This window comes from Thamnophis elegans, chromosome 12, assembly GCF_009769535.1.
Source record: "Thamnophis elegans isolate rThaEle1 chromosome 12, rThaEle1.pri, whole genome shotgun sequence".
In the NCBI taxonomy this organism is placed as follows: domain Eukaryota; kingdom Metazoa; phylum Chordata; class Lepidosauria; order Squamata; family Colubridae; genus Thamnophis; species Thamnophis elegans.
Window position 1 is genome coordinate 1908160 of NC_045552.1, and position 25032 is coordinate 1933191.

General features: G+C 53.9%; 3 protein-coding genes across 3 annotated transcripts in view; 1 reads left to right on the forward strand and 2 right to left on the reverse strand.

The window, feature by feature from the left end:
• Positions 1-1685: 1685 nt before the first annotated feature.
• On the reverse strand, positions 1686-4744 carry IRF2BP1 (interferon regulatory factor 2 binding protein 1). Its single transcript, XM_032227338.1, has one exon. It carries the CDS (start codon positions 4494-4496, stop codon positions 2676-2678), a length of 1821 nt encoding a protein of 606 aa, XP_032083229.1. The 5' UTR covers positions 4497-4744; the 3' UTR covers positions 1686-2675.
• A 4336-nt stretch (positions 4745-9080) lies between these two features.
• MYPOP (Myb related transcription factor, partner of profilin) lies at positions 9081-12545 on the reverse strand. Its single transcript, XM_032227357.1, has 2 exons — positions 12092-12545; positions 9081-9709 (listed from the first exon to the last, which is right to left on the reverse strand). Exons 1-2 carry the CDS (start codon positions 12543-12545, stop codon positions 9081-9083), a joined length of 1083 nt encoding a protein of 360 aa, XP_032083248.1.
• A 5175-nt stretch (positions 12546-17720) lies between these two features.
• NOVA2 (NOVA alternative splicing regulator 2) overlaps positions 17721-25032 on the forward strand; it is a 33901-nt gene continuing 26589 nt past the window's right edge. Inside the window, exon 1 of the mRNA XM_032227341.1 lies at positions 17721-18604. Within this exon, the coding sequence (XP_032083232.1) occupies positions 18361-18604 (244 nt within the window). The 5' untranslated portion in view covers positions 17721-18360. The remainder of the gene's footprint in view (positions 18605-25032) is intronic.

Here is a 25032-nt window from a genome sequence, read left to right on the forward strand (position 1 = left end):
GAGGAGTGATGAGAAGGAACTCACACGCTCCAGATCGGCCAAGGCTTCAGCTGACCCAGCTTAAGGGCACGGAGGTGGGCAAGCAAGGAGGCTAGGAGAAGATTCCTAGTTCTTCCTCCAACTGTTGCCTTTTCAGACTGCTGTTTTCAGAGGTCTGAAGTGGAGAAGCCACTTCTTGGTGGGAGGTCACCTTGCAACAGAGTTGAGGTTGAGAAACATGGTGAGCATCGCAGCTTCATGAGCTGGGGCTGAGGGGTTCTCCCTTTTCTAGGGTAGCTTTGGGTACCCTGGTCTTCCAGTTCCCCATGAACTCTTCTAGATGAATAGTGGCGGGAATTGGGAATGTCTGGTCTAACAAAGAGGAGGACAAGGGACGACATGATAGCAAGACTTCCAATATTTGAGGAGGGGCTGCCCCAAGGAAGAGGGGGGTCAACTTATGCTCCAAAACACCTGAAGGCAGAACAAGAAGCAATAGATGGGAACTTATCCAGGAGAGATTCAACCTAAAACTGAGGAGAAATTTCCTGACAGTGTGAACAATTAATCTTCTGAAATTGTGAGGATGCCATTACTGGAAGTCTTCAAGAAAAGATTGGACAGCCATTTGTCCGGAATAGAATAAGGCAAGTGTGTCCAATCTTGGCAAATTCAAGACTTGTGGACCTCAACTCCTAGAATTCCCCAGCTAGCATGAATCTCCTGCTTGGACTAGAAGATCTCCAAGGTCCCTTTCAACTCTTGTTATTTTATAATTCTCTTACACCTTCGCCCTTTGCTATGTGAAATTGTTGATTGTCAACAACTGCCTGTTTTGCTGGTGACATGGCCTTTTAGGTGGCACCACCGTCCATCCCTTCTGGACTCGGGCATTGTCCATGAAATGTGATAAGAGACCAGGGGCCCATCATCATAGCTCCTGCCATCACCTTCCTGACAAATTTGATAAAGGGCAACTTCAGATGAAAAGCTGCACATAAGGTGTGTTTGTGTGTGTCAGTACATGCACAGACACACAACAGTGGAGAAGGAGAGGAATCCGTGGGGGAAAAAAGATAACCAAGTTTATTGACAGAGACAAGTAAAAGAAAATACAAAAACAAATTTAACCCCCTCTCTCTCCCTCTCCCCAGTTTTCAATGTGGGAATCTGATCCCCACATTTTCTCCCCTCTGACCTCTTCCCCCCCCCCCCCGTTGCAACACAAACACACACCAAAGTCAGCAGAACTACCGACAAGTGAAACAGATGTGGAACCACACACACACACGCACACACACATCAGAGGTTATGGGGTGGTGCCTGTATTTTAGTCCCCTGCACCTCCAAATCCCATCACACTGCGTGTGCCATTCCTCCACCCTCCCTTTATGGCTTTATGGCCACCCTTCTTTAATGAAGAATCCAATTTTTTTCCTGGCCGCCAGGAGAGTCTCCTCTGTCCCAGGATTCCTCTGGAGGAGGCAAGGAAGCAGAACTGAACTTGTGGGTTTTTTTGCCCAGTGCCATCCTGAGCAAGGATAAAACGCACAGCACCCCAGAGCAGCCTCCTCATCCAACCTGAACCCCTCTGCCCATTATTCCCAGCCTCGGCTGGCTGAGGAGAATGGGTGTGGAAGCCCAGCTCATCTTTAAGATAGGAATACACCTGAAGACGTATTCTCTCTTCTTCTCTTATTCTTTCAAGGGAGCTTGTGCAGCAGAAAGGAAATGGCAGCGGATTAGGTCCATATTCCATGTTTTCCTCCGCACACCTCTCTCAATCCTGGCCTTTCTAGGACTTTCTCTCCTCTCTTCCACCTGACAAATTATGCATTTTAACAACAACAAAAACCACCCTTATTTTTGGCGTGCATGCTTAGTCTTTTGGTATGAAAAATACCCCCCCACCGCCTAACTGAAGATCAACACGCGAGGCACTTTGTCCATCCCTCTCTTCCTCCTGCCACACTGCTTCCCCCTAATTTCCCCCGGCCCTGTTTCTCCTTCTCCCCCTCCAACCATCCCCACACAGCATGCCTCCTTCCCTTCCCTTCCCCTCCCTGGATCCACACAGCAGACTTCTGAACTTCCCAACAAAGGTGCACAGATTCAGAATGGTGTCCAGTGATGGGCTGTGATGGCCGTGAGAACGACACGTACGGAGACTGACCCCCCACAATGAGGAGGAGGCCTCCCAATGCAGTGGAATGGGGGAACGTGAGAAAGTGAAGCTTGAACCAGGATTAAATAGCACCTAAGGGACCGATGTGGGGCTGGGAAAGTGTTCTGGTTCGGGAAAGAGTCAAACATCAAGACATCGGAGAAAAAGGGGGCGTAGCATCTTCACGGCGAGCAGGATGCCCCAAGAAACTTCTGAAATGCATCCGGCAAGCTCGTCAACCCCGCATTTCGGTCTCCCCATCCCGCAAGTGAGTAGTCCATCCACCCACCACCCACCCCTCCCCACCCCTGTAGTAGGTTACGTAGATGTGACTTCAGATATAAGCTGGCTATGGAAATAGGATTTAAAAAATAGAATTATATACAGGCCCCCCAAGTCTGCAGTGGGTTGCAGAGGATGTCAGAGAGGCAATAAGTTACTCCAGTCCCTGCCCTGGCTGCAGGAACCAACGTTGGTAGGGGGCGTCCCGTGGCACACCGTCCCGGATCGCAGCCGCTCCTCTCGGCCGCCTTCACGGATCGCGCTCCTTTTTTACTTTGACGTCCCCTGCGAGGATGGTGGCGATCTCGCCCTGCATGAAGGCCCAGGGCACGTTGGAGCCCACCAGGGGGCACTTCTCCCCGCTGGGGCAATACACCTCGCCCGCAGCTCCTTGGGCTTTAATGAAATCCCGTGAACAGGGGAAGCAGAACTTGTGGCCCGGCACCGACGGGCACTGCACAAAGTGGGTGTCCTCCAGCCGCTCGTGGCAGATGGTGCAGCAGAGCGGGGCGCTGCCAGCCCCTCCGGAGGAGTCGGGGGCGCTCTGGGTGCCGCTGGGCTCGGCCGCCCCGGAAGAGTGGGCTCCGGAGGACGAAGACGAGGAGGAAGAGGAGGATGAAGAAGAGGTGGTGGTGGTGGCTGCTTGGCCCGGCTCTCCGTTGCGGGGCACCAGGCGGTGGGGTCCCGAGGCGGCTGGCGAAGCCGGGCTGGTGCTGTTCTGCCGGGCGGTGGTGGAGTGCACCGGGTTGAGCTCCTTGCCGCCCAGCGTGTCGGCCACGTTCTTCAGAGCCGTGATGGGCGAGGGGTCGTTGCGGAGGGAGCCCTCGGGCAGGCCGGCTTGGGCGGGCAGGTGAGCCAGGCCCGGGGGCGGGTAGAGCCCGGTGGAGGATCCCGGGGGCAGCCAGTGCTGGCGCTGCTGCAGCTGCTCCTCGCCCGTCAGCTTCCCGGCCGCCAGCTCCCCCTCGGGCTCCGGGGAAGCCTTGCGGCGTCTCAAGCCCGGGCGGGCGGGGGGCGCGGCCCGCAGCAGCACGTTGGGCGGCCCGGCGGCCGAGGAGCCGTCGAGGAACTGCTGGGGCAGCGCGTCGGGCGCGGGCGGCTCGCGGAAGTAGCGCACGGCCTCGGTGAAGAGCTCGGCCAGGAGGCGCCAGTCGCCCGAGCCGTGCCGCTTCTCGTACTCCAGGTACTTGTAGCCCGAGGACAGGACCTTGCCGGGCTCCTTCAGGCAGTCCTGGAACATCTGCTTGGCCACGGCCAGCACCCCGGCGAAGACGTTGCCCGAGCCGCACGGGTACTCGGCGAAGAGCTTCAGCTCGTACTCGTAGCCCGGCCGGGCGGCGGCGTCGAAGGCGAAGATGCGCCCGGTGAGCGAGTGGTCCTTCTTGAAGCGGACGGTGAAGGGCGCGCAGCCGCACAGCGCCAGCAGCTGCTCCCGCACCGCCTTGGGCTTGCCGTGCCACTCCTCGGCGCGGGCCCGCATGGCCTCGTTCAGCTCGGCCAGGCACTCGCTGTGCCGCGCCTTCTCCTTCTCGTACTCGTAGCCCGCCCGCGACGCCGGCTTGGCCAGCTCGCCCAGCAGCGGCGAGGCCAGGGGCAGCGAGGCAGGCGCGGGGCGCACGGCCGCCGCCAGCATCAGCCCCGGCGGAGCCACCAGCCCGGGCGGCGCAGGACCCACCAGAGCGCGCCGGGCCGTCGGGCTCTGCCGGCTGCCTTCGCCGCCGCTCACCTCCTCGCCGCCGCGGGCCAGTCCGTTGGGCAAGCGCGGGCTGAGCGCGTAGTCGGGGCCGGCCAGGCGGGCTCGCTCGTAGCGCTCCAGCCCGGTCCCTCCTCCGCCGCCGCCGCCGTCCTTGGCCTGCTTGGCGCCCGGCGGCCCCGGCGAGCGGCCCTCGGGCATGGCGTGGCTGCGCTTCAGCTGCCGCGCCGTCTCGATCAGCAGCTCGATGCGGTCGGCGCCCTCGAAGTTGACGCAGCCCCGGCAGACGGCCTCGCTGAAGTCCCAGATCATGGCCCAGGGCATCTTGGGCAGGTCGCACAAGTAGCACCATTGTCTGCGGGACGCCTGCACCGAAGACATCTTGGCCGCCGCCCGCCCGCCCCGCCTGCGCCGGTCCCCGAAAACGCCGCCCAAACAACCGGCCCGGCGAGGGGGGGGGGCGAAAGCTGGTCCTCGCCGCCTGGAAGGGGCTCCGTGCGGGGCGGGGGAAGCAGGCAGGCAGGCCGGAGCGGGCAGGCAGGCAGGCAGACGAGGCGAAGAGGGAGGGAAAAAAAGGGGGGGAATCCCCTCTCTCGCCTGCCCTCCTACATGGAGAAACTTACATAAGTCCCTCGCGAAGCCTGTCGGGAGATGTAGTCCTGGAATGGGAGGCGGGCTGGGATTGCGGTTGGGGGGGGGGCGCTCTTAAAGGACCCGCTGCGCTTTGATGGCCGGATTGCTGAGAGTTTCAAAACCGAGGATGCCTTTGGAGCAGGGCTCCCCAAACTTGGCAACTTGAAGACTTGTGGACTTCAACTCCCAGAATTCCCTAGCAGACATGCAGCTACCTGGTTGGCTGAGGGATTCTGGGAGTTGAAGTCCACAAGTTGCCAAAGTATAGAGACCCCTGCAGTAAAAACCCTTAAGAGGATGGTGGGAGCGGGTTGCCCAACTGCTGCCTGGGGGTTGCATTGGAGCTTGGTACAATAGCTGCACGAGCCGGGGATGACGGATGTAGCAGCCACTCCACAGGGAGGATTGAGTGGACGACTGGCAGCACCACGTAGTATCATTGCATCCTCCGCAGAGGTGTCCTTTGCTCTATCGATTAAAGCAGTGTTTCTCAACCTTGGCCACTTGAAGATGTCCGGACTTCAACTCCCAGAATTCCCCAGCCAGCGAATGGCTGGGGAATTCTGGGAGTTGAAGTCCGGACATCTTCAAGTGGCCAAGGTTGAGAAACACTGGATTAAAGCAAGTCAATCTCACGAGATGGGAAGCAAACAAATTTAATAAATAACAAAACAATGAACTTGGGGTGTCGATATTAGAACAGCTTCTTTTCCCCCAGGAACTAAGGATCCCCCACTTTCTCCCTTTCCTGCCTTTGCCCTTCCCTTCCAGATGTTCCAGATGCCCAAATCATGTCTCTCAACTATTGCAGAAAGACCGATTTGGAGAACCGCTTTCCCTGTAGATCACAGGTTTAATTTTCAACTTTTATCCTGGCTGGTCCTGCCCCCACCGCTTGTTGGGCTGCAAGCGAAGGTTCCGAGGCCCAGGATATATATCTCTGCCCCTCCAAAAGCTGCCCCTGTGCCTTTCCTACGTAAGATACCCAAGATCCAAGAAAGAGTTAACTGGGCTTTTCAGTGTTAAGGACAAGGAAAACACATTACCCACTTGGCAAAGCGGCTAAGAAGCCCCGGATGTTGAGCTGTGGTGCACTTCCGGCTGCACCACTTCCTCTTCCCCCCCTTTTGCAAGCCACCCTCCCCTTCCGCTGCAGTTCAAAGTTCAACTTGAGGTGGGGGTGCTGCTAAGGGGGTTCTCGACAGGCAGGGAGAAAAATTGAAAAAAAAATCACCATAAAATCCACAAGGAAGAACCAGTGAAGATGCAGCCTCTTATTCCTTTTCGCCCAGCCAGAGCGAGTTCCGGGGCTCACTTTCAGCCAGAGAGCTGGCATCCTTGCAATGATTAACGGAGAGAATGCGGTTGGCGTGCGGAGCATAGAACCAGCATTGTTTAACCCAGTGTTTTTACAAACTTTGCAACTGTGAGATGGGGGGGGGGGGGAGAGACTTCAACTCCCAGAATTCCCCTAGAGACAATTTTCTCCGGCTCCCAAATAATCCGAATCTGTAAGTCCTGCAAGAATGGCATTGAATGGTGGCAATTGGCAGTACCCAGAAGCCCCCATGGGGGGGATGCAAAAGCGGGGGGGGGGCTATTCAAGCAGGCATCGCTTCCCTTCCAGACGCCAAGGCAGCCATTCAAAATCCCTTGTTGCTTTTTATTTGGGAATCCACCACCAATTTTTCCTCTTCCACAGTTTTTTTTTTTTTTTACATCTAGTTTGTGCATCTTTGGAAAGAGCACTGAAATATTGTAATCACACAGCTAGTGGTTTCCCAGGAGACTGGGATGGATGGAGCCTCTGGATGGGCTTTGCAAAGAGCCTTTCATAGATTTGAAGCCTCTGTGTCATCCGAAATGGTCCCGTGGCAGTGCCCGATGGCTGGAGGGGAGGGCATCTTTCTCCAGAAGCCTCAGCCAGACCAACAGATGGCCAGAGTCTGTCTGCCTCCCCTTTTGCAAATGAAGGACTCCAATAGAAGAGAATTTGGGGAGCTCAGGGTTGGAATGAGGGGTTGTTGGTGCTCCCTGGGCTTGGGGGATTTCCTTGCAGACATTTCATGACCCAACTAGGTAACATTATCAGGGCTAGAAAGGAATGGGGTTTGGAGAGGAGGAGGAGGAAGAAGAGAGCTGTGGGGTCCTTGGTGCTCCCTGAGCTTGGTGGTTTTCTTGCAGACGTTTCATGACCCAACTAGGTAACATCATCAGTGCTAGAAGAGAGGGGGGTTGTGGGGAAGAGGAGGGGAGGAGGAGAATGATGAATGGGAGGGAGGAGGAAGAAGAGGGCTCTGAAGTCTTTGATGCTCTCTGAGCTTGGTGGTTTTCTTGCAGACGTTTCATGACCCAACTAGATAACATCATCAGTGCTAGAAGGGATTTGTGGAGAGCAGGAGGAGGGGGCGAAGAGTAGCAGCAGGAGGACAGCAATTGTGGGGTCCTTATTGCTCCTTGAGCTCGGTTGTTCCTTCCAGACGTTTCATCACCCAGCTAGGTAACATCATCAGTGCTACTGATGACGATAGTGAGCAACAACGATGCTACTGGTTGGGTTCGGTATTATCCCACTGAGCAGTGGAAATTCCTGTCCCCGTTGGGGTCGTAAGTCAAGGACTACCTCTATGAGCAAAACCAGCAGTATGAAATATTTCCCCCCTTTTTTTGGGGGGGGGGTTCTTAAGTTTCTCAAGGTTGACTCAGCCTTCCATCCTTCCGAGGTGGGTAAAATGAGCACCCAGACTGTTGGGGGCAATATGCTAACTTTGTAAACCGTTTAGAGAGGGCTGAAAGCCCTATGAAGTGGTATATAAGTATAACTGCTATTGCTATTAATATTTCTTAAACGACTGATTCTATCTCTTTTGCATCTTACGAAGGCATGCGCCAGAAAACGGAACTCCCCCTTCCACGCCTGCCCCCCCCCCGCTCGCCGCTGGTGTGTCACAGGTGTTCACAAGTAAGAACTTAACAAATCCCCCCGAGAGATCTGCTCATCGTATGAAAATAGTTTATTGAGTTTCCACCAGAGGGAATCCAGTGCCACCAAAGGCATTGATTGCCACGGGTTCCCTTCTCTTGCGATGCTCCAGGGATCTTCGGCCTTCTGGCCTGGCCTGAAACTTAACCCAAAGTTAAGTTTGTTTTCCGGCAATGGGGCAGACTAAATGGAGCCTGCCTGGACCAACCTCCCCATAGGGTAGGACGGAGCAAATACGACCTGTTGCATTGTGGGAACAGAACTGCCGGAGCCCTGGGTCTCACTAAGCCAGGAGTATCCAAACTTGGCAACTTTAAGACTTGTGGACCAACTCCCAGAATTCCCCAGCCAGCCCCAGCCCCAGGGAATTCTGGGAATTGAAGTCCATCCATCTTAACGTTGCTAGGCTTAAACACTCCTGATTTGGAGTCAGAAACTAAAAACTAGGTGATTTAATTTCCATCCAATCTTGGCAACTTTAAGACTAGTGGACTTCAACTCCCAGAATCCCCCAGCCAGCTATAGAATTCAACACCCGGAATTCTGGGAATTCTGGGTGTTGAAGTCCACAAGTCTTAAAGTTCCCAAGTTTGGACACCCCTGCACTAAGCAATCCGACCAGTCCTCGACTTACAACAGTTTGTTTAGTGACCATTCGGAGTGAAAAAAGGAAGCGATGACTGTTTTTCACACAACCGTGGTCACTTGCTGAAAATTCAGGACGCTTGGCAACTGTCCCTTATTTATGATGGTTGTGGGGTTCTCAGGTCACGTGATCCCCATTTGCGACCAGCAAAATCGACCGGGAGGCCAGATTCACTTTACGACTGTCTTAACTCACTTCAACCACTGTAGAGGCTCACTTCACAGCCGTGGCAAGCGAGGTCATACAGCGGTGCAAAGCACACCTCAGGAATGTCTCACTTAGCAACGGAAAGTTTAGGCTCAGTTATGATCATAAGTCGAGGACTGCTTGTCCTATATGGGCCTATCTATTTTTTTCTGATTTCCTCCCCTCCAGCAAACTTCCCCTTTGGAATTGAAGACTGACATTCCACGAATGGAGAAGTGGGCAGCGGTGCATGGCAGCCCACCGGGCGTGGAATAAATGTTGGTAGTTATGCTTGGACCACAAAAATCAGCAGAGGTGACCTCAGGGACTGGCATGGAGTGTGGCCCCTGGCGCTGCCAGCATGGGCCCTGGTGTCGGAAGTGGGGGTAGCGCAGAGGGCTCCAGCTCGCCCTCCCTGTGGGAAAATGGAGAGCGAGACTGAAACAGCCATCCTAGGGGAGCAGCCCCCCCCGCCCTTCCTTTTTGGGTGTGGTGGAAGCACATCTGTGCCTGATGCTCACAAATTCTTCCAACGTCCTCTGCGTTTCCGAGTTGGGGTCCCCTTCTTTCGCTTCTGTGCCGGAGGGGGCCGATTGGGAGATGAACCCCTTTCAGTCCCGGGCTGTTCCTGCCGTGGAGATAGCTCTGATTTGGCAGGCCCTCCCTCCCGAGCAGGGGCAGTCTCTGTGCCCGGGGTTGCCATGGGGAGACCGTATTCCCCATGTGGGGGCAGCAGGCCGTTTGGCAAAGCTGGAAGGAGGGGCAGCAATGCCGCCACCACGTCCGTGAGCCGTTCCAGGCCTTGCCGCAGGGTGTAGGTCAGCTCCCGGATGGCTGCAGCCGTCTCCCTCTGAGCCTGAAGGAAGTCCAGAGAGGGCTCAACAGGCAGCTCCAGGTGGGCACGTCGGCGCCGCAGGGGGGGTGAAATTGAAGGGCAGGGAGTGGTGCCCAATAACTCTCCTGGGGAGTGTTCGGGATGTGGCCCGCAGCCTAGACAGGATGGAGACGGAGCCAGCTGGACAATCTGCAGTGACGAGGGTTGGCCTGGAGGGGGTGCTGGTGAGTCACGTTCCTTGGGTTTCAGCAAGCATGAAGGCTGGACAGAGGTCTCTGGGCTGCTGGAGACGTTGGCCCTGGCGGGCAGATCTGTAGGGGCTAAGGAGAGAGAGAGTTACTGTGGTGGAATGCGGTCTGGATTCCCAGGAGGGAGGGGCTGCATTTCAGAGGGGAAAGAGGCAGTGAGGTTTAGATAACTTGTGTGAGCGAAAGGGGGTGAAGACGGCTCCTCCCTAACAGTTCCCCAGAATATATCTAGTTATGCAAATGGTTAGTTTAGGGTCCTTGGTGCTCTCTGAGCTTGGTTGTTTCCTTGCAGATGTTTCATTGCCCATTTAAGAAATATCATCAGTGCTGGAAGGCAATGGGATTTCTGGAGAGGAGGAGGAGGAGGAGGAGAAGGAGAGCTATGGGGTCTTTAATGCTCTCTGAGCTTGGTGGTTTCTTGCAGACATGTAATACCCTATTAGGTAACATCTTCAATGCTAGAAGGGAGTGGGATTTGTAGAGAGGAGGAGGATGACGACTGTATGGTGCTTGGTACTCTCTGAAATTAGTGGCTTTCTTGCAGATATTTCATGACCCAATTAGGTAACATCATCAACCTCTTTACCAATTACTTTAGCCTGGCAAGATTCTGTCTATAGATGGGGAACAATAACAACAGTTACTCAGAAGTAACTCCACGTGTTTTTCTTGGTTTGGTTGTCTGAATAAAAAAAAAAAAACCACAGGAGTTTATTAATCCAACACTTTAAAAAAAAGAGTTTAAAAAGAATTGCGGCAGAGTTTGTAAAATCGACATTGATTTAACTATACGGAGGGCTTTGGACCACGCAGAATATTTTTTTTTTTTTGCCTGTTTCGCTGCAGCAGATTTCCTTGGCCAGAAGTGAAAATTTCGTTTCCGTGGCGCTAGGCACAACGGAGAGATGGGCCCATCTGTTGCCTCTTTAAAAATTGGGGGATGAGGAGGGAGGGGCAGGTGGCTGGCTTCAAACTTTGCCTTAAGCCCCTACAACTGGAAGGCTTGTCCTGCCCCACAGCAAAATATGGAAAGGGCCGTCTTTTTCATCCTTTTGGAGAGAGAAAAGTGAAACCGCTTATTCTGGTCACAAACCAGCTGAAAGTCCTGGAGTCCTTCGGGATTGGGCGGCATATAAATTCATGAAATTTAATTTTAATTTCAATTTTAAAACAAATGCAACCTTCAAAGCAGCTGTTCCCAAACCACCAAGAATCAAAAGAAGCAGGAGTGCCCGGCACTGTGAAACGTTAGAGCAGTGTTTCTCAACCTTGTCAACTTGAAGATGTCTGGACTTCAACTACCAGAATTCCCCAGCCAGCATTCGCTGGCTGGGGAATTCTGGTAGTTGAAGTCCAGGCATCTTCAAGTTGACAAGGTTGAGAAACACTGCGTTAGAGGGAGGGAATAACGACGATTAATTAAACAGTGTTCAAATATTTGAGGGGCTGCCGCAGAGAAGAAAGAGTCGATTTATTTTCCAAAGCCCCAGAGGGCAGAACAAGAAGCAACGAACAGAAACGAATCGAGGAGAGAAGCAATCTGGAACGAAGGAGACATTTCCATGACAGGGAGGACAATTAATCCATGGAACTCCATGCCTCCAGAGGTTTTAGGTGCTCCATCACTTTAAGAAGAGATTGGACGGCTCCTTGTCTGGAATGGTGTTGGGTCTCTTGCCTGAGCAGGGGTTGGACAAGAGGACCTCTGAGGTCCCCTCCAACTCTGGAATTCTCTTTAGATCAGAGGCAGAGGTGGGTTCCTACCAGTTTGCACCAGTTCGGTAGAACCGGTTTGTCAAATCTACCGAACCGGTTAGAAGAGGTTCCACCAGTGGACCTGGAAAGCAGGCCACACCTACAGAAGTGGTTCCAAAAAATTTTGAAACCCACCACTGACACAGAGAGAGAGAAAGAGAAAGAGAAAGAAAGGAAGAAAGAAAGAAAGAAGGAAGAAAGAAAAAACAAGTGAGAGATGAAAGAAAAAAAGGAAAAAGGGACAGAGAGACAAAAGGAAGGAGAGAGAGAGAGAGAGAAAACACATGGCTGGCAAGCCACTCCCACCAGGTCACATGGCAGGCAAGCCACTCCCACAAAGGAGGCCACACCCACAGAGTAGGTTCGAAAATTTTTTGAAACCCACCACTGATTCAGAGGTCTTCAAACTTGGCCATTTGAAGACTTGTGGACTTCAACTCCCAGAATTCTCCAGCCAGCTCTGCGAGTTCTGGGAGTTGAAGTCCACAAGTCTTCAAATGGCCAAGTTTGGAGACCCTTGTTTTAGATAAGCTCCAGCTACTGGCAACTGTCTCTCTCTCTCCCCCTCTACCATCCTCTGGAATCCAATCCGCTTCAAATGCCAACCCACCTCTTGACAAGTTGGCCCAGAGTCTTCCTGCTCCACCGATGCCCAACTGACTCTTTGGCCCCAGGACCGCGGCTACTCACCTGTGCCATGCTCAGCTGCTGGTTGGTAACGGGGAGGCCCAAAGCGCGCCGTGCCCCGCAAGAGCCCAGACTCTGCCCCTCCTAGGCCTGGCATCACGCCAGGCCCCAGTATGGCGAAGAGCGTCTCCTCTTCGGCTGAGAAGGCTTCGTCGCCAGCGTTGCCCGTCCCCTGGGTGGAGTGGGGCACCCGCGCCAGCTTCTCCTTGGTGCGCCGCTTGAAGTCATTCCAGCGTTTCTGCACCTCCTGGCCGGTGCGCTTCCAGCTGGTGATGCCATTGATCTTGCCGGCGATGCCCTCCCAGACCCGCCGGCGTTCGGCTACCGTCACCCGCCGGCTCTGGGTGCCGTAAAGCTTGCCATAGTTGGCTCGCACTTCCTGGATCAGGATCTGGTTCTCCTCGTACGAGAAACGTGGTTTGCGAAGACGGGTGATCTCCTCGCTGTCCCCAGACATCCCCAGACACCGGATCCCTTCTTAAGGGGGAGGGGGCTCCTGGCCTCGGGACCCTCCTGCCTGGCTCCTGGCAATCGGGTGAGGATGGTGGGCACTGCCAGGGGTCTTACCTGGGGGCTGTGGGGCTGGCAGTGACAGGTGAGGGAGCAGCAGCTGAGGCTGGTTCTGCTGCTCCAGGGAGCAAGTGGAACGCTCCTTCAGGCATCGCTGGCAGGAGCCTGGCAGCCTGCAGGCTGGCACAGGGGACCCCCCCCTCCCAAGAAGAAAGCAGTGGGAGTGGGGCAGCCTGGGTCCCTCTGCTTCACCGGAGGCTCCCTGGGGGCTGCTCTCTCCTTCAGGCCTCCCAGCTCTCCATGAATGTCCACTCAAGGCTGCCCGGCTCCATCTGATGCCAGCCTCTCTCTTTCTCTCGCCTTCCTCCCTCCCTCTCTTCTCCTCCTCTTCCTCCTCCTCCTCCTCCTCCTCCTCCTCGGGCATGCTCACTGCTTAGCCGCACTCCCAGCAGGCCACGGGGGCAGCGAGCGGTTTCCATAGCAACCGTGGCCTGCTGCCTGCCCCCCCCCCTTGCCTCCTCCGGCCAGCCCCAAAGCCTGCTGCTGCCGTCGCCAATTTGGAGCACGAGCAGCACTCTGGGTCACAAGCCCCAAGTGGGGGTCCTCTTGGCCACCTCTCCTCCCCCCCCTTCCCAGTGGGACAAAAAAGGCACCCCCTCCCCCTAGTTCTAGGGGGGTGGGGGGGGGTTGTCATTTGCTTTTGCAGACTGAGTCTCTCTGCTGATGGGAATCCAAGTTCCCTTTAATCTCCTCTAGTTGATCTTCAGCCAAAGGACCAAGCCGGTCTTCTTTGGTCCCCATCTCCCCGTCTTTGGGGATCCTGGGAAGATGCTAAAATAAATAATTAAACGAAATAAAACAGAAATCCATTGGCCTGTCGTTGGGCAAACGACCAGCAGGTGGCAGTGCTGGAGCAGACTAGCGTGCAAACCGACTCCATTCTAGGCTGCGATCCCGGTTTTGTCATTTCAGATGTTCTTAAATTGACTATATAGAGCCCCCCTTTTTTTTTTCAACCATGACAACTGGACGCTTTGTCGACTTCAACTCCCAGAATTCTGCTCGGGAATTCTGGGAGTTGAAGTTCACACAGCTTCAAGTTACCAAGTTTGAGAAACACTGGATTAGTATCTGTATTTAAGGTGCTCCTCACTCATAGACGGTCATGTTTTAACAAATGCATTTTAACTTTGTGTTCAACTTAATTTTGCTTATTATCTATTAAAGATGGATGGATGGAAGGAAGGACAGATAGATGCATAGAGGTAGTTATTGACTTAAGACCACAGTTGACCCCAGAATTTTGCTCTATTTTACAGCCTTCCTTGCCACATTTGTTAAGCGAATCACTGCAGCCGTCAAATTAGTATCACGGTTGTTAAGTGAATCTGGCTTCCCCATTGTCTTTGCTTGCCAGAAAGTCGCAAAAATGGATCATGTGACCCCGGAACGCTGCAAGCATCATAACTACGAACCAGTTGCCCAGCATCTGCATTTCAATCATATAAAACAGTAAAAAGTAACCGAGTTGGAAGGGACCATGGAGGTCATCTATTCCAACCGCTTGCTCCCGCAGGAGACCTGCACTAGGGAGTCGAACTGCTGAACTGCCGACCAGCTCAGCGTCTTAGCCACTGAGCCACCTAGTCAGGCCATAGGGAGGGCGCAATAGTCATAAGTGTGAAAAATGGTCACCGGTCACTATTTTCAATGGTCACTGAAAGAGCCGTTGTAAGCTGTTAGGAACAATCTGGAAATCTGACAAGGTCCTGGATCATTTTGCTCAGTGAATAAATGTACAATTTCTTTAGGTTGGAGCCTCTTTACTTAGTTTTAGGCGTTGAGACAGACCACATTTTAGGCCCAAGTTTGTGTACAACTATTGAAATTTCAAAAGCATTTGCCAAGTCCCCCCCCCAACCATGTTTTCCTACCTCCCCCCTCTGCTCTGTGGCTGTGTGAAATTGCACAACCAAAGTGCGGAAGTTTGTGTTGTCTTTTCTTTTCCTTTTGAGCAAAAAAAAAAAAAATCAATTCTCCAGCAAGTCTTGGAGGGGGCCAGGTGGATAGAAAGGAAGGGTGGATCCCCTGGGTGGATCCCTCAGCCCCCATCAGGGAATGGGGTGGGGAGGAGGAAGGATGTGGTGGTGGTCCCCCTTGGAGGGTGGGGGGGGTCTTCCATGGGAGCTCAGCTTCCTTTGCCCGGGATCAGACAGCAGGGCCAGGGGTGGGGGTCTCTGGGGAGTTTGTGGAGCGGGGTGGGGGGGCGCGTCCAGGCTGCCCAGAGTCCAGATGTGTCAGCCGCGGACAATAGGCAAGCAGGAAAGGACAGACAGATGGGCCGGCCGAGACAATGGCCGGCCGCTTAACATTCAGGAGCTGTTCTCCCCTGACTTGCTGCCCCCCCCCTCTTGCTATTGAGCCAGCCAAAGACTGCCAGGATGAAAAGCCCATCTGCTCAAGGCTCCCCCCCCCCCCCCGGCCCCATTCACTTGAGAAGCAAAGAGGGCCTGAAAGGGAGGCTGCCCGGCTTCTCTCTGCCCAGGGCTGCAAATGGTTGGGGGGGGGTGTTCAATGCTGCTCTCGGTATGTGGATCTTTCTTTCTTCCTTTTTCCTTCCTTCTTCCTTCCTTCCTTCCCCCTTCTTTTCTCTCCTTTTCTCTTCTTCCATTCCCTCTTTTCCTTCCTTTCTGTCTTCATGACTTCCTTTCTTCCTTTTTTCCCTCCCTCCCTTCCTCTTCCTTTCTCTCCTTCATTTCTCTTCCTCTTTTCTTTCTCTTTCCCCTCCCTCCCTCCTTCCCTTTCTCTCCTATCTTATTTCTTTTCCTCCCTTCCCTATTTTCCTTCCTCCATTCTCAGTTTCTCCTTTCCTCCCTTCCTTCTTTCCTTCCTCCCTTCTCAGTTTCTCCTTCCTTCCTTCTTTCCTTCCTCCCTTCTCAATTTCTCCTTCCTTCCTCCCTTCTTTCCTTCTTCCTTCCTTGTCCATTTATCCTCCCTTCTCTGTTTGTCCTTCCTTCCTTCCTTCCTTCCTTCTTCCTTCCTCCCTTCTCAATTTCTCCTTACTTCCTCCCTTTCTTTCCTTCTTCCTTCCTTGTCCATTTATCCTCCCTTCCTACTTTCCTTCCTCCCTTCTCAGTTTGTCCTTCCTTCCTTCCTTCTTCCTTCCTCCCTTCTCAATTTATCTTCCCTCCCTCCCTTCCTCCCTCCCATTGTCCATTAGAGAATCTGCGGAAACAGATCTCCAGAAGTCTGGAGATCGAAGCCCCTGTCAAGGAAGGGGCATCCCTCCGAAGCCTCTTGTACCCCGTCAAAGGCCTGCAGAGAATCCAGAGCATCTGAATTGAAACTTTGGGTGCTGCCTCCCTTCACCCAGACCTGGTTTATTACATTGGCGATAACCGCTGGTTCGGCAAAGAACGGCTTGCTAAGACACATCCCTGAAGGCTTTGTGTGCAAAGGGGCCATGGACAAAGATGAAAAGGAATTTAATAATAATTATTAATAATAATAACAATAATAATAACAACAACAACCTCCTCCCCAGGTTTGATGAGAGATGGATGCTGAAAGCACAGCTGGGGATATTATTATATTCTAGCCGTAGAGCAAGATTGGGGCCAAATGGATCACAAGCCAGGATTTGCAAAGGACTTCAGCATTCCCATTTCAGGCTCTGCTGGACAAGTTGCTGAGCTCCTTAAAAAAAAAAGCAGTTCATTTATTTTTATGCTTATGTGTGAGGTTGGATCTGTGGAGCAAGTAAAAGGAGAGGGAGGGGGAGGGAGGGGGGGAGAGAGAGGGAAATGGGTGGGCAGCCCAGGCTATAAATCTCCAACATCACAAACCTCTGCTTTCCACGGCTGATAAGAGAGAGAGAAGACAGTCCTTGACTTACGACCGCAATTGAGCCCAACATTTCCATTGCTAAGTGAGATAGTTGTTAAGCGAGCTCAGTCCCATTTTGTGACTTCTCCTGGCCATGGTTGTGAAGCGATTTCCTGCAGTTGTTCAGTTACTAACACGGGTGTTCATTCCCGGGACCCTGCGGCCGTCATAAATGTGAGTCAGTTGCCAGGCGTCTGAGTTTTGATCACCACTGGGGAGGGCGTAACGGACGTTAAGTGTGAAAATTGGTGCCGAGTCACATTTTTCCATGCTGTTATAACTTTGATCGTCACTAAACGGATGGTTGTAAGTCGGGAACTCCCTATCTTCGTGTTGGAGGAGAGTGGAGGGGTGAACCCCCAATGGGACTGTGTCTTAAGGTCTTTTGTGAGGTTTGTGTCTCTTTTGTGAGTCCAGGTGGGACACCATGCGCAGGGAACAGGTGCTTTCATAACCCAGGCGGGACAAAATTAATGTTGTGTCCCTCGGACAAAGACAGGTCAGGGAGGGGGGGCTGGGAAGCAGCCAGAGGCGCCTTCCTCAGTTTCCCCTGCGGTGTATTTCAAAGGAAACGGTGGCTCCTGGGAACAATCTGGGCCTCTCATGCGCAGGGAAAATTAGGGGGTGCCCTCTCTGGAACAGCCCCCTAAAGGTGAGAACCCCCCTGGGTGGCCTTGTCAGGCTCTGCCAGATGTTTCCCCATTGGTGCTGGGAGCCCATCCTACCTCCGCAGCCCCTTTAGCCTCCTAACAGCCCTGAGAGGTAGGCCGGGAGGATGGGGGGGGGGAGAGGAGGCATCGTGTGGCCCAGCACGAGAGGAAAGGACGGGGGAGAAGAAAGAAAGAAAGAAAGAAGGAAAGAGGGATGGATGAATGGACAGCACCCTGGAGGACAGGCGAGCAGCTTCTCCCCCCCCCCAGCGCCGCCTTTTCCTTTCCCCATTGCCTCTGCCCTCCACTCCACCCCACCCCCGGCAGCTGCCGTTCCTGTCCTCCCCCCTCCCCTCCCGCCCAGCTGCGTCCCCCTCCCGGGAAGAATAGCGCTTCTCTCTCTCTCTCTCTCGTTCCGTGCCACTCCACCGCCCCCCTCCTTTCACTTGCCAGCTCCTGGCAACCAATCTGCTGGGCGTGGGGTGGGGGGGACGGGGTGGGGGGGTGGGGGGTGGGTCTCTGCTTCCACGTCAGGGGCTGGGCTGCTCCCTCCGACGCCCCCTCCCTCTCCCTCCCCCTCCCCGCCGGCTGCAAGAGCGAGATGCGGGGAAAGCGGAGCCGCTGCTGCCCTCCTCTCGCGCTTGCTCGCTCTTGCCCAACGCGCTTCGGTGGGTTTTGCCCCCCCCTCGCCCCCCACCCACCCACCCTCCCGCTTCCTCTCCCCTCCGCAGCTCCCCCGTCGTCGCCCCCTAAATCGACTCCCCATCCCCGTTTCCCCTCGCTAAGTACCTGAAGAGGAGGGCAGGGGGGACCCCCGGGGCGGGAGGGTGGGTGGGTGGGTGGGCGTGCTTCTCCTCCTCCTTGGCTGCGCCTCCCTTCCTTTGCGGGTGGGGGGCTCAATCTCCAGGGCCCCCAGACCCCGCTTTTCCTAGGAGGAGGAGGAGGAGGCGGGTAAAGAGAGAGAGAAAGACGGAGCGAGGAAAGGAGGAGTGGGGCGCTCTGGGGAGCCCACCCACTCAATTCCCGTCTGGGCCGGTCCGTTTGCCTGCTCGGCTCCGTCGCACCTGGATGTCTCCGCTCTTCCTCGGCTGGACACACCTCCCTCCTCCTTCTCCCACCCCTCCCTAAAAGCTGAGCATCTTCGCCCCCCCCCCCAACGCCCCCCTCCCCCTGCTGGAGTCTCCCGGGTACGGCGGGGGGGGAGTCCTCCGCGCCCTCGGCTTGAAAATGCTGGCAGGTGGATCGGTCCATCAGAACGGGCTCTTTCCTTCGGCCCCCCAGCAGCCGCCGCAGCCGCCGCCGCCCTCGCTGTCCCAGCCGCCGCCGTCGCAGCCGCCAGGGGGGCCCCAGCCTCAGCAGCCCCCCCAAGCCGCCCCGCAACCCCCCATGGATTCGGATCCCCCCGACTCCAGGAAAAGGCCCTTGGAGACCCCCACCGAAGCCATCAGCACCAAGAGGAGCAACACGGGAGGTCAGTCCGGGGAGGGGGGGAGGGCGTCGAGCAGGTTGCGGGGGCGTTGGGGGGGGGCTCGGACGGGGTCCATTCTTGAGGCGGCGGGGAGGGGGATGGAGGAAATCAACGGGGAAGAGAAGACCCTTTCCCGTTCCCAGCCGGCGAGAATGAACCCCTTCCCCGGGCTGAGGTGTTTGTGTGTGTGGGGGGGGATCTCTGGGAATTCAGATAGGGACCCCCGGCTCCTGAAAAGACCCTGCCCCATCCTTGGGGAGGCCTTTCCCTAAATAGAGTCCCCTGACATCCCAAGTATATCTTGCAAAAAAGCCCCCCCCCCCCGCCTTTGAATCTTCCCCCAAAAATCTCTTAAAAGGGGGGGGGAGGACCTGTCTCCCTTTCTCTATTGGGGCATCAAAGCCCCTTAGATCTATTTTTCCTCCCCCCACCCACAATTTTTCACCTCCCCTTTTCCCCCACCCCTTCATTTCCTTTCTCTTTTCTTTCTCCCCCCCTCCTTTGGGGAGGGGGTTTTCTTCTCCCAGCCTCCAATATCTGGTTTTGTTTCCCCTCCCCTCCTCCATGCCCCGACCCCCCACCCACCCACCCCCACACACAATTTGCCCCCTCCAGGACCAGAGGCTGCCTCTTGCTTGGGTCCAAAGAGGATTTTTTCCCCCTCTGGCTTGGGCTTCAGCATCAGCCCTGGGAGGCTCTGGGTGAATCGGGCCCTTCCCTTCCTTCCCCAGGGACAGCATCTCGGCCTCCACCTTCTGCCTTTCCTGCCTCGAAAGGGGTGTGGATGTGTGGATGCACACAAAAGAGGACCCCCCAACACACACACACACACCTCTTCCCCCCCCCCCTCATTTCCCCAGCTCTGGGTCCACCTCAGCCCATCACAGCTGGCGATGTCAAAATGGAGTCGGCTTGTCTGCTTAGGAAGCGAAGGGAGAGGAAGAAATTTATATAGATATAAATTTTGCATCCAGAGGGACTGTGGAAATCCTGCCAGTCCCTTCTTTCTCTCGCCCTCCCCTCTGCACCACCACCATCAGCAGCAGAGGAAACGGAGAAGGGAAGGCTGTGGAAATGCGAACAAAAACAAGGATGCGAAAGGGACAGGGTGATTTCTGGGCAAGGAAGGTGGGACTGTGCCAGCGAAGGATCTTTGGTGGGGGGGGGAGTGCACTGGTTTTATTTGCTGCTATTCAGAATTGGGGGGGGGGCAAAAACGCTTTGAAAAGGATTGGCTTTGAAGTGCGGATTTTAATTCTCATGCTGTCTAAAAAAATAAGAATCTGGAAAATAGCAATCCCTCCCTCCCTCCTTTTCTTCCTTCTCTTCCTTTTCTTCATCTCCTCCTCCTTCTCCCCAATAGGACAATTAATAGTCAGTTTATGTGTTTTTACTCATTCTTCTCGGCCTTTTGGCTATCAAGTGTAGAATCTCACTCGTTATTCCTCCTCCTCTTCCTCCTCCTCCTCCCCCTTCCTTCTTTTCTTCCTCCTCTTCCTTTTCTTCCCCCTCCTCTTCCTTCTCCCAAATAGGACAATTAACAGTCAGTTTATTTGTATCTCCTAATTATTATTCCTCCACTTTCTCCTTCCTTCCTTCCTTCTTTCCTTCCACTCCCTCTCTCACTCCCTCCTTTCCTTCCCTGACCCTTCTGTGAAGGGCAACTTCAATTCCGCGAGGTTTCAAGTGCTTTTGAGTGTCTGTTCCTTCCCCCCGTGCTAAGAATAGATTCCTTCTTATCATGATGATGATGATGATTACATCGTGATTGCATCTGGGTCTCTTTTATGGCTTCGAATGATGATCCGGGCTGTAGAGGCGCCCACCACGAAACGCGTGGCTGCCCAGGCAAGGCAGGGAGTCAGCGCTGACACCACCCTCGCCAGGCCATTAACATTTGGAGATGCTGCCGGGGGAGGGGGGGGGAACTGCAGCGTTAGGGCAGAAAGCAATAAATAGGGCTGAGAGAGAGCTTCGGGATCCCGGAGGAAAATGTCCTGCTTGGATGATTATGCTCTGAGCAGAGAGGTCGGAAATAAATAAGGCTCGGAGAGGCGGCCTGAATAGCCAAGAGAGACCGTCGCTATTCAGGCCTGCTGCAGACTAAAACACAGGAAGAACAGTTGCAGGTTTGGGGTATGGCCAGTTGGAGAAAAGAAGGGGTGACAGGATAGCAGCGTTCCCGTATTTGAGGGGCTGCCACGAAGAAGAGGAGGTGAAATTATCCTCCAGAGCACCAGAGGTCAGGACAAGAAACAATGGATGGTGGAAACGAATCCAGGAGAGAAACAAGGAGAAACTTCCTAGCAGGGAGGACAATGAACCAGTGGAACAACTCGCCACCAGGAGTTGTAGGTGTTCCATCCCAGGAGGTTTTTAAGAAGAGGCTGGATAACCATTTGTCTGAACTGGGACAAGGTCTCCTGCTTGAGCAGGGGGCTGGACTAGAAGACCTCTAAGGTCCCTTCCAGCTCTATTCTGATTGATTGATTGATTTGAGGAAGGAAGAGGGAGAAAAAACAGGCCAGAAATGGAGGGATTCCCACTTGGGCGGCCGTCCCAGGCAGGCTGCATCAAAGGGGTGAAGAAGGCGAGGAGGCTGAATTCTGCTTATCGAAAATGGTTTCTAATTTGAAAAGCAACTGGGCTGATTTTTATTTTGGGGGGGAGAAGAAAATGTTTGCTCCCCATCCCGGAAGCTTCATCCATTGTAGCTTCATCAGCTTCTAGGATAGGAAGCCAAAACAGTTTCTTCTTCCTCCCCATCAAAAAATTAAAAATAAAAACCAGTCCAATTGCCTTTCAAAATTAAAAACCGCCTTTGAGAAAAATCTACGTCCTGCTGGATGACGGAGACCCTTCCTTCGACCGTGGCAGGGGTTATGTGCCCGCCTGGCCCTGCCTCGGTTTCGCTTTTGATGGAGGGCCGGTCTGGGTGGCGTTGGGTTGATTCCAATATGGATTTCAGGGAGGAAGAAGGGAGTGAATTGGATGGCACGACAGGAAGGCGGGAGGGAGGGAAGGCACCGAGATGTGTTCGTAGTACCTAACGGGTGTGTGTGTATGTGTGTGTGTGTGTGTGTGTTGCAACGGACAACGGATGGCGGTGGAAATGCGCAAGGCGGAAGGCCTCGCGGCCCACCCAGGAGGTCAGTGAGCCTGGGGTCTCCCAGCAGCATCTGTGCATGTGCGCCGCCCTGAAGCCGGAGGGAGTGAAGGTCAAAAGAGGGTGGGATTATTATTATTTTTATTATTTTAACTCTGCGTGTCCGGTTAGGCGTTTCGGTGTTTTTTCCCCCCCTCTTTTGAAAAGGGAAGGCTGCTGGAGCATGTCGGAAGGGGCGAAAGGGATGCAAATGACCGGATTAATTCTGGCTTGGCGTGGCCGGGCCCGGTAATCCCAGCACCCGCCGTTTTTGTGGAGTCTCTCTGGGAGAGCATCATCAAAGCCAGGCAGGTCTCTAGCACAATGGACAAGCGGGCCTTGGCGGAGGAGGAGGAGGGCAGAGACAGGGTGGCATCATCCCCAGCTGGGCGGCCCCAGGAGGAGCTGTAGCCGTTGGCGAAGGAGCTTGGCCGACCTGATTTCTGGGTCTGGGAGTTTGTGGTTGTGGAGGCTTTTTTGGTGGGGGGAAGGGAGGGTGAAATTCAGGGCCGGGCAGAAGATCCGGTTGAGGAAATCGGGGAGGGGGAGTCGCGTGGGTATTTTTAGCTAGGAAGGTCCTCCTCAGCCTTCCAAGATGAGGTGGGATGGTGGAGTTCCCAGCCTGACCTTGGCCTTGGCGCTTCTCCTTCATGCTGATGGGCAGCTCCGGTCTTTGGGGGGCTCTCAAGGAAGCCGAGCGGCTGGGGCAAGAGGACGCTGCTGCTTCTCTCAAAATGGCTGCAGGGGCCACATCTCCCGGCCCAAAGCTGGCTTACGAGGGGAGAGGAGACCCACAGGCCAGTTCCAAAGAGGAGATGTTCCCTTATCCCCCTCGCCAACCGAGAACAGAAGAACAGAGTTGGAAGGGACCCCAGAGGTCTTCTAGTCCAACCCCCTGCTCAGGCAGGAAACCCAGTATCGTTTCAGACAAATCATTGTTTAATATCTTCTTTAAAAAAAACTCAGCATTGGAGCAGCCTCAACTTCTGGTGGCCAGTCGTTCCACTGGTTAATTGTTCAGTCAGGAAATTCCTCCTTAGTTCCAGGTTGCTCCTCTCCTTGATTAGTTTCCATCCATTGCTTCTTCTTCTGCCTTCAGGTGTTTTGGAGGACAGGTGGACCCCCACTTTTTGGGGCAAGCTTGAGATATTGGAAAATGGCCATCACGTCACCCCCCTAGTCCTTCTTTTCATTAAACTAGACATCCCCAGTTCTTCCGCAACCGTTCTTCGTACGTTTTAGCCTTCAGGCCCCTAATTATCTTCGTTTCTCTTCTCTTCTCTTCTCTCCTCTCCTCTCCTTTCTCTTCTCTCTTCTCTGCACTCTTTCCAGAGTCTCCACACCTAACGCCTAAATCAGCGGCTCCTTCACATTTTACAGTGGTGTGGTGTGTGGGGAAACCTTGGCCCTTTTTTAATGGCTTCTGGACGTCAACTGGGGAGTTCTGGGATTTGAAGTCCACAAGCCATAAAAGAGCCAAGCTTCCCCATCCCTGTTTAAGAGGGCGGGCGAGCCTCAATTAATTCGGAGAGAAACGCCAGGTCCTGCCCACACAAGGGAGCCCTTTTCCCAAAGCCCTGGCATCGGAGGGGAAGGGACTGGTGAATCAACCCTCTCTCCATGTTTTGGGAGAGTAAACAACCCCTCCCACCCTTGCACAGTCTTGCCGTCGTCACTGCTGCTGTTGTTGCTTTTGAGATGAGATGCCTACAAACCCCCCGCCCCCCAAATCCCAATAAAAGCAAGTGGTTTGCGCAAAAAAAGCATCAATCCTGCGTATACAACAAACTTAACCTGGATTATTCGGGTTTGCTGCCCTATAAAAGAGTCAAACGGGCTGCATCCACACATGATGCCACACCCCACCTACGTTGGTTAAAACGAACCAGGTTTGTTGAAACCCACAAATCTTAAAGGCGGTTCAGTTTGAAGAGCCCTGTTCTGAAGTCCTAAAGGACCAAGCGGTTCTCTGCTGGGGCTTGGTTAGCTTAGCGCCCGGTTGAATGCCTCTCCCTAGCATTGCCGTTGACCTGAGTAAGCTGCGTTGTGTGAAGTCCGCCCAATTGTGTGCCTGCCTGCCTGCCTGCTTGGTGGATGGGGAGAGGGGGAGCATGTGTGCACTCGGGGCAGGGAATCCCTGAGGAGTGATGGGTTTGGCGGAGAACAAGGTGGGTGACCAGGAAAAGCTCGAAGAAGCAGAGAGGTCAGTAGAAAAGATCTTCTGGGATCTTCTGCAGGAGGAGATTCTCCTAGGCAGGAACAAGGAAGGGGGATCCTCTTTTGAGGGGATCTTGGATTCTTCGGTGCTGAAGGTTTCCTTTAGGACTGGATCAGGGCCCCAATAGAGGATCAGTTGGTCATTTTAGAGCAAGGATCTACATCCTTGGTCCCTTTAAGATGCGTGGACTTCAACTCAACCCAGTTCTTCATATGATTTAGTCTCCAGGCCCCTAATCATCTCTTCTCTTCTCTTCTGTCTTCTCTGCACTCTTTCCAGAGTCTCAGCTTCTAACATCCAAATCAGTGGTCCTTCATGTTTTACAGTGGTGTGGTGTGTGTGGGGAAACCTTGGACCTTTTATGGCTTCTGGATGTCAACTGGGGAGTTCTGGGAGTTGAAGTCCACACGTCTTAAAGGGACCAAGGATGGAGAGCCTTGCTCTAAAGTCCTAAATGATCAACTGATTTTTAGGGACACGTTGACGATGGGAACAAACGATTGTGTGCGGGCTCCCTTTCTTGGTCTCGAACGATGCAGGTATGGCCTGCTACCTGAGTTCTAGGCCTCTGCTTTGTATACAGGTAGCCCTGGATTTGCAACCATTCATTATAGCTTTAGTTCAAAGCTATAACAGCACCAGGGGAAAAAAAACCCGACTTACGACCATTTTTCACGCTTATGACCGTTGCAGCCTCCTCGTGGTCATGTGATCCAGATTTGGATGCCGGTCAATTTGCTTATCTTTATGACGGTCGGACTGTCCCAGGATCATGTGATTCCCCTTTGGCGACCGTCGGAAGCCAGATTCCCTGAAAACAATCTTGAAACTTAATGATGTCAGCGATTCACTTAACAGCTGTGGCAAGAAAGGTTGTAAAGTGAGACAAAAACTCTGAACAGGTGTCTCGTTTAGCAACATAAATGTTGGGCTCAATTCCGGTCGTAAGTCAAGGGCAGTGGGCACAGTCTCCAGAAACAAAAAACAAAAAAACAACTTTTAACGGATTAACAGAGTTGGAAGGGACCTTGTAGGTCATCTAGTCCAACCCACCACCTAAGCAGAAGA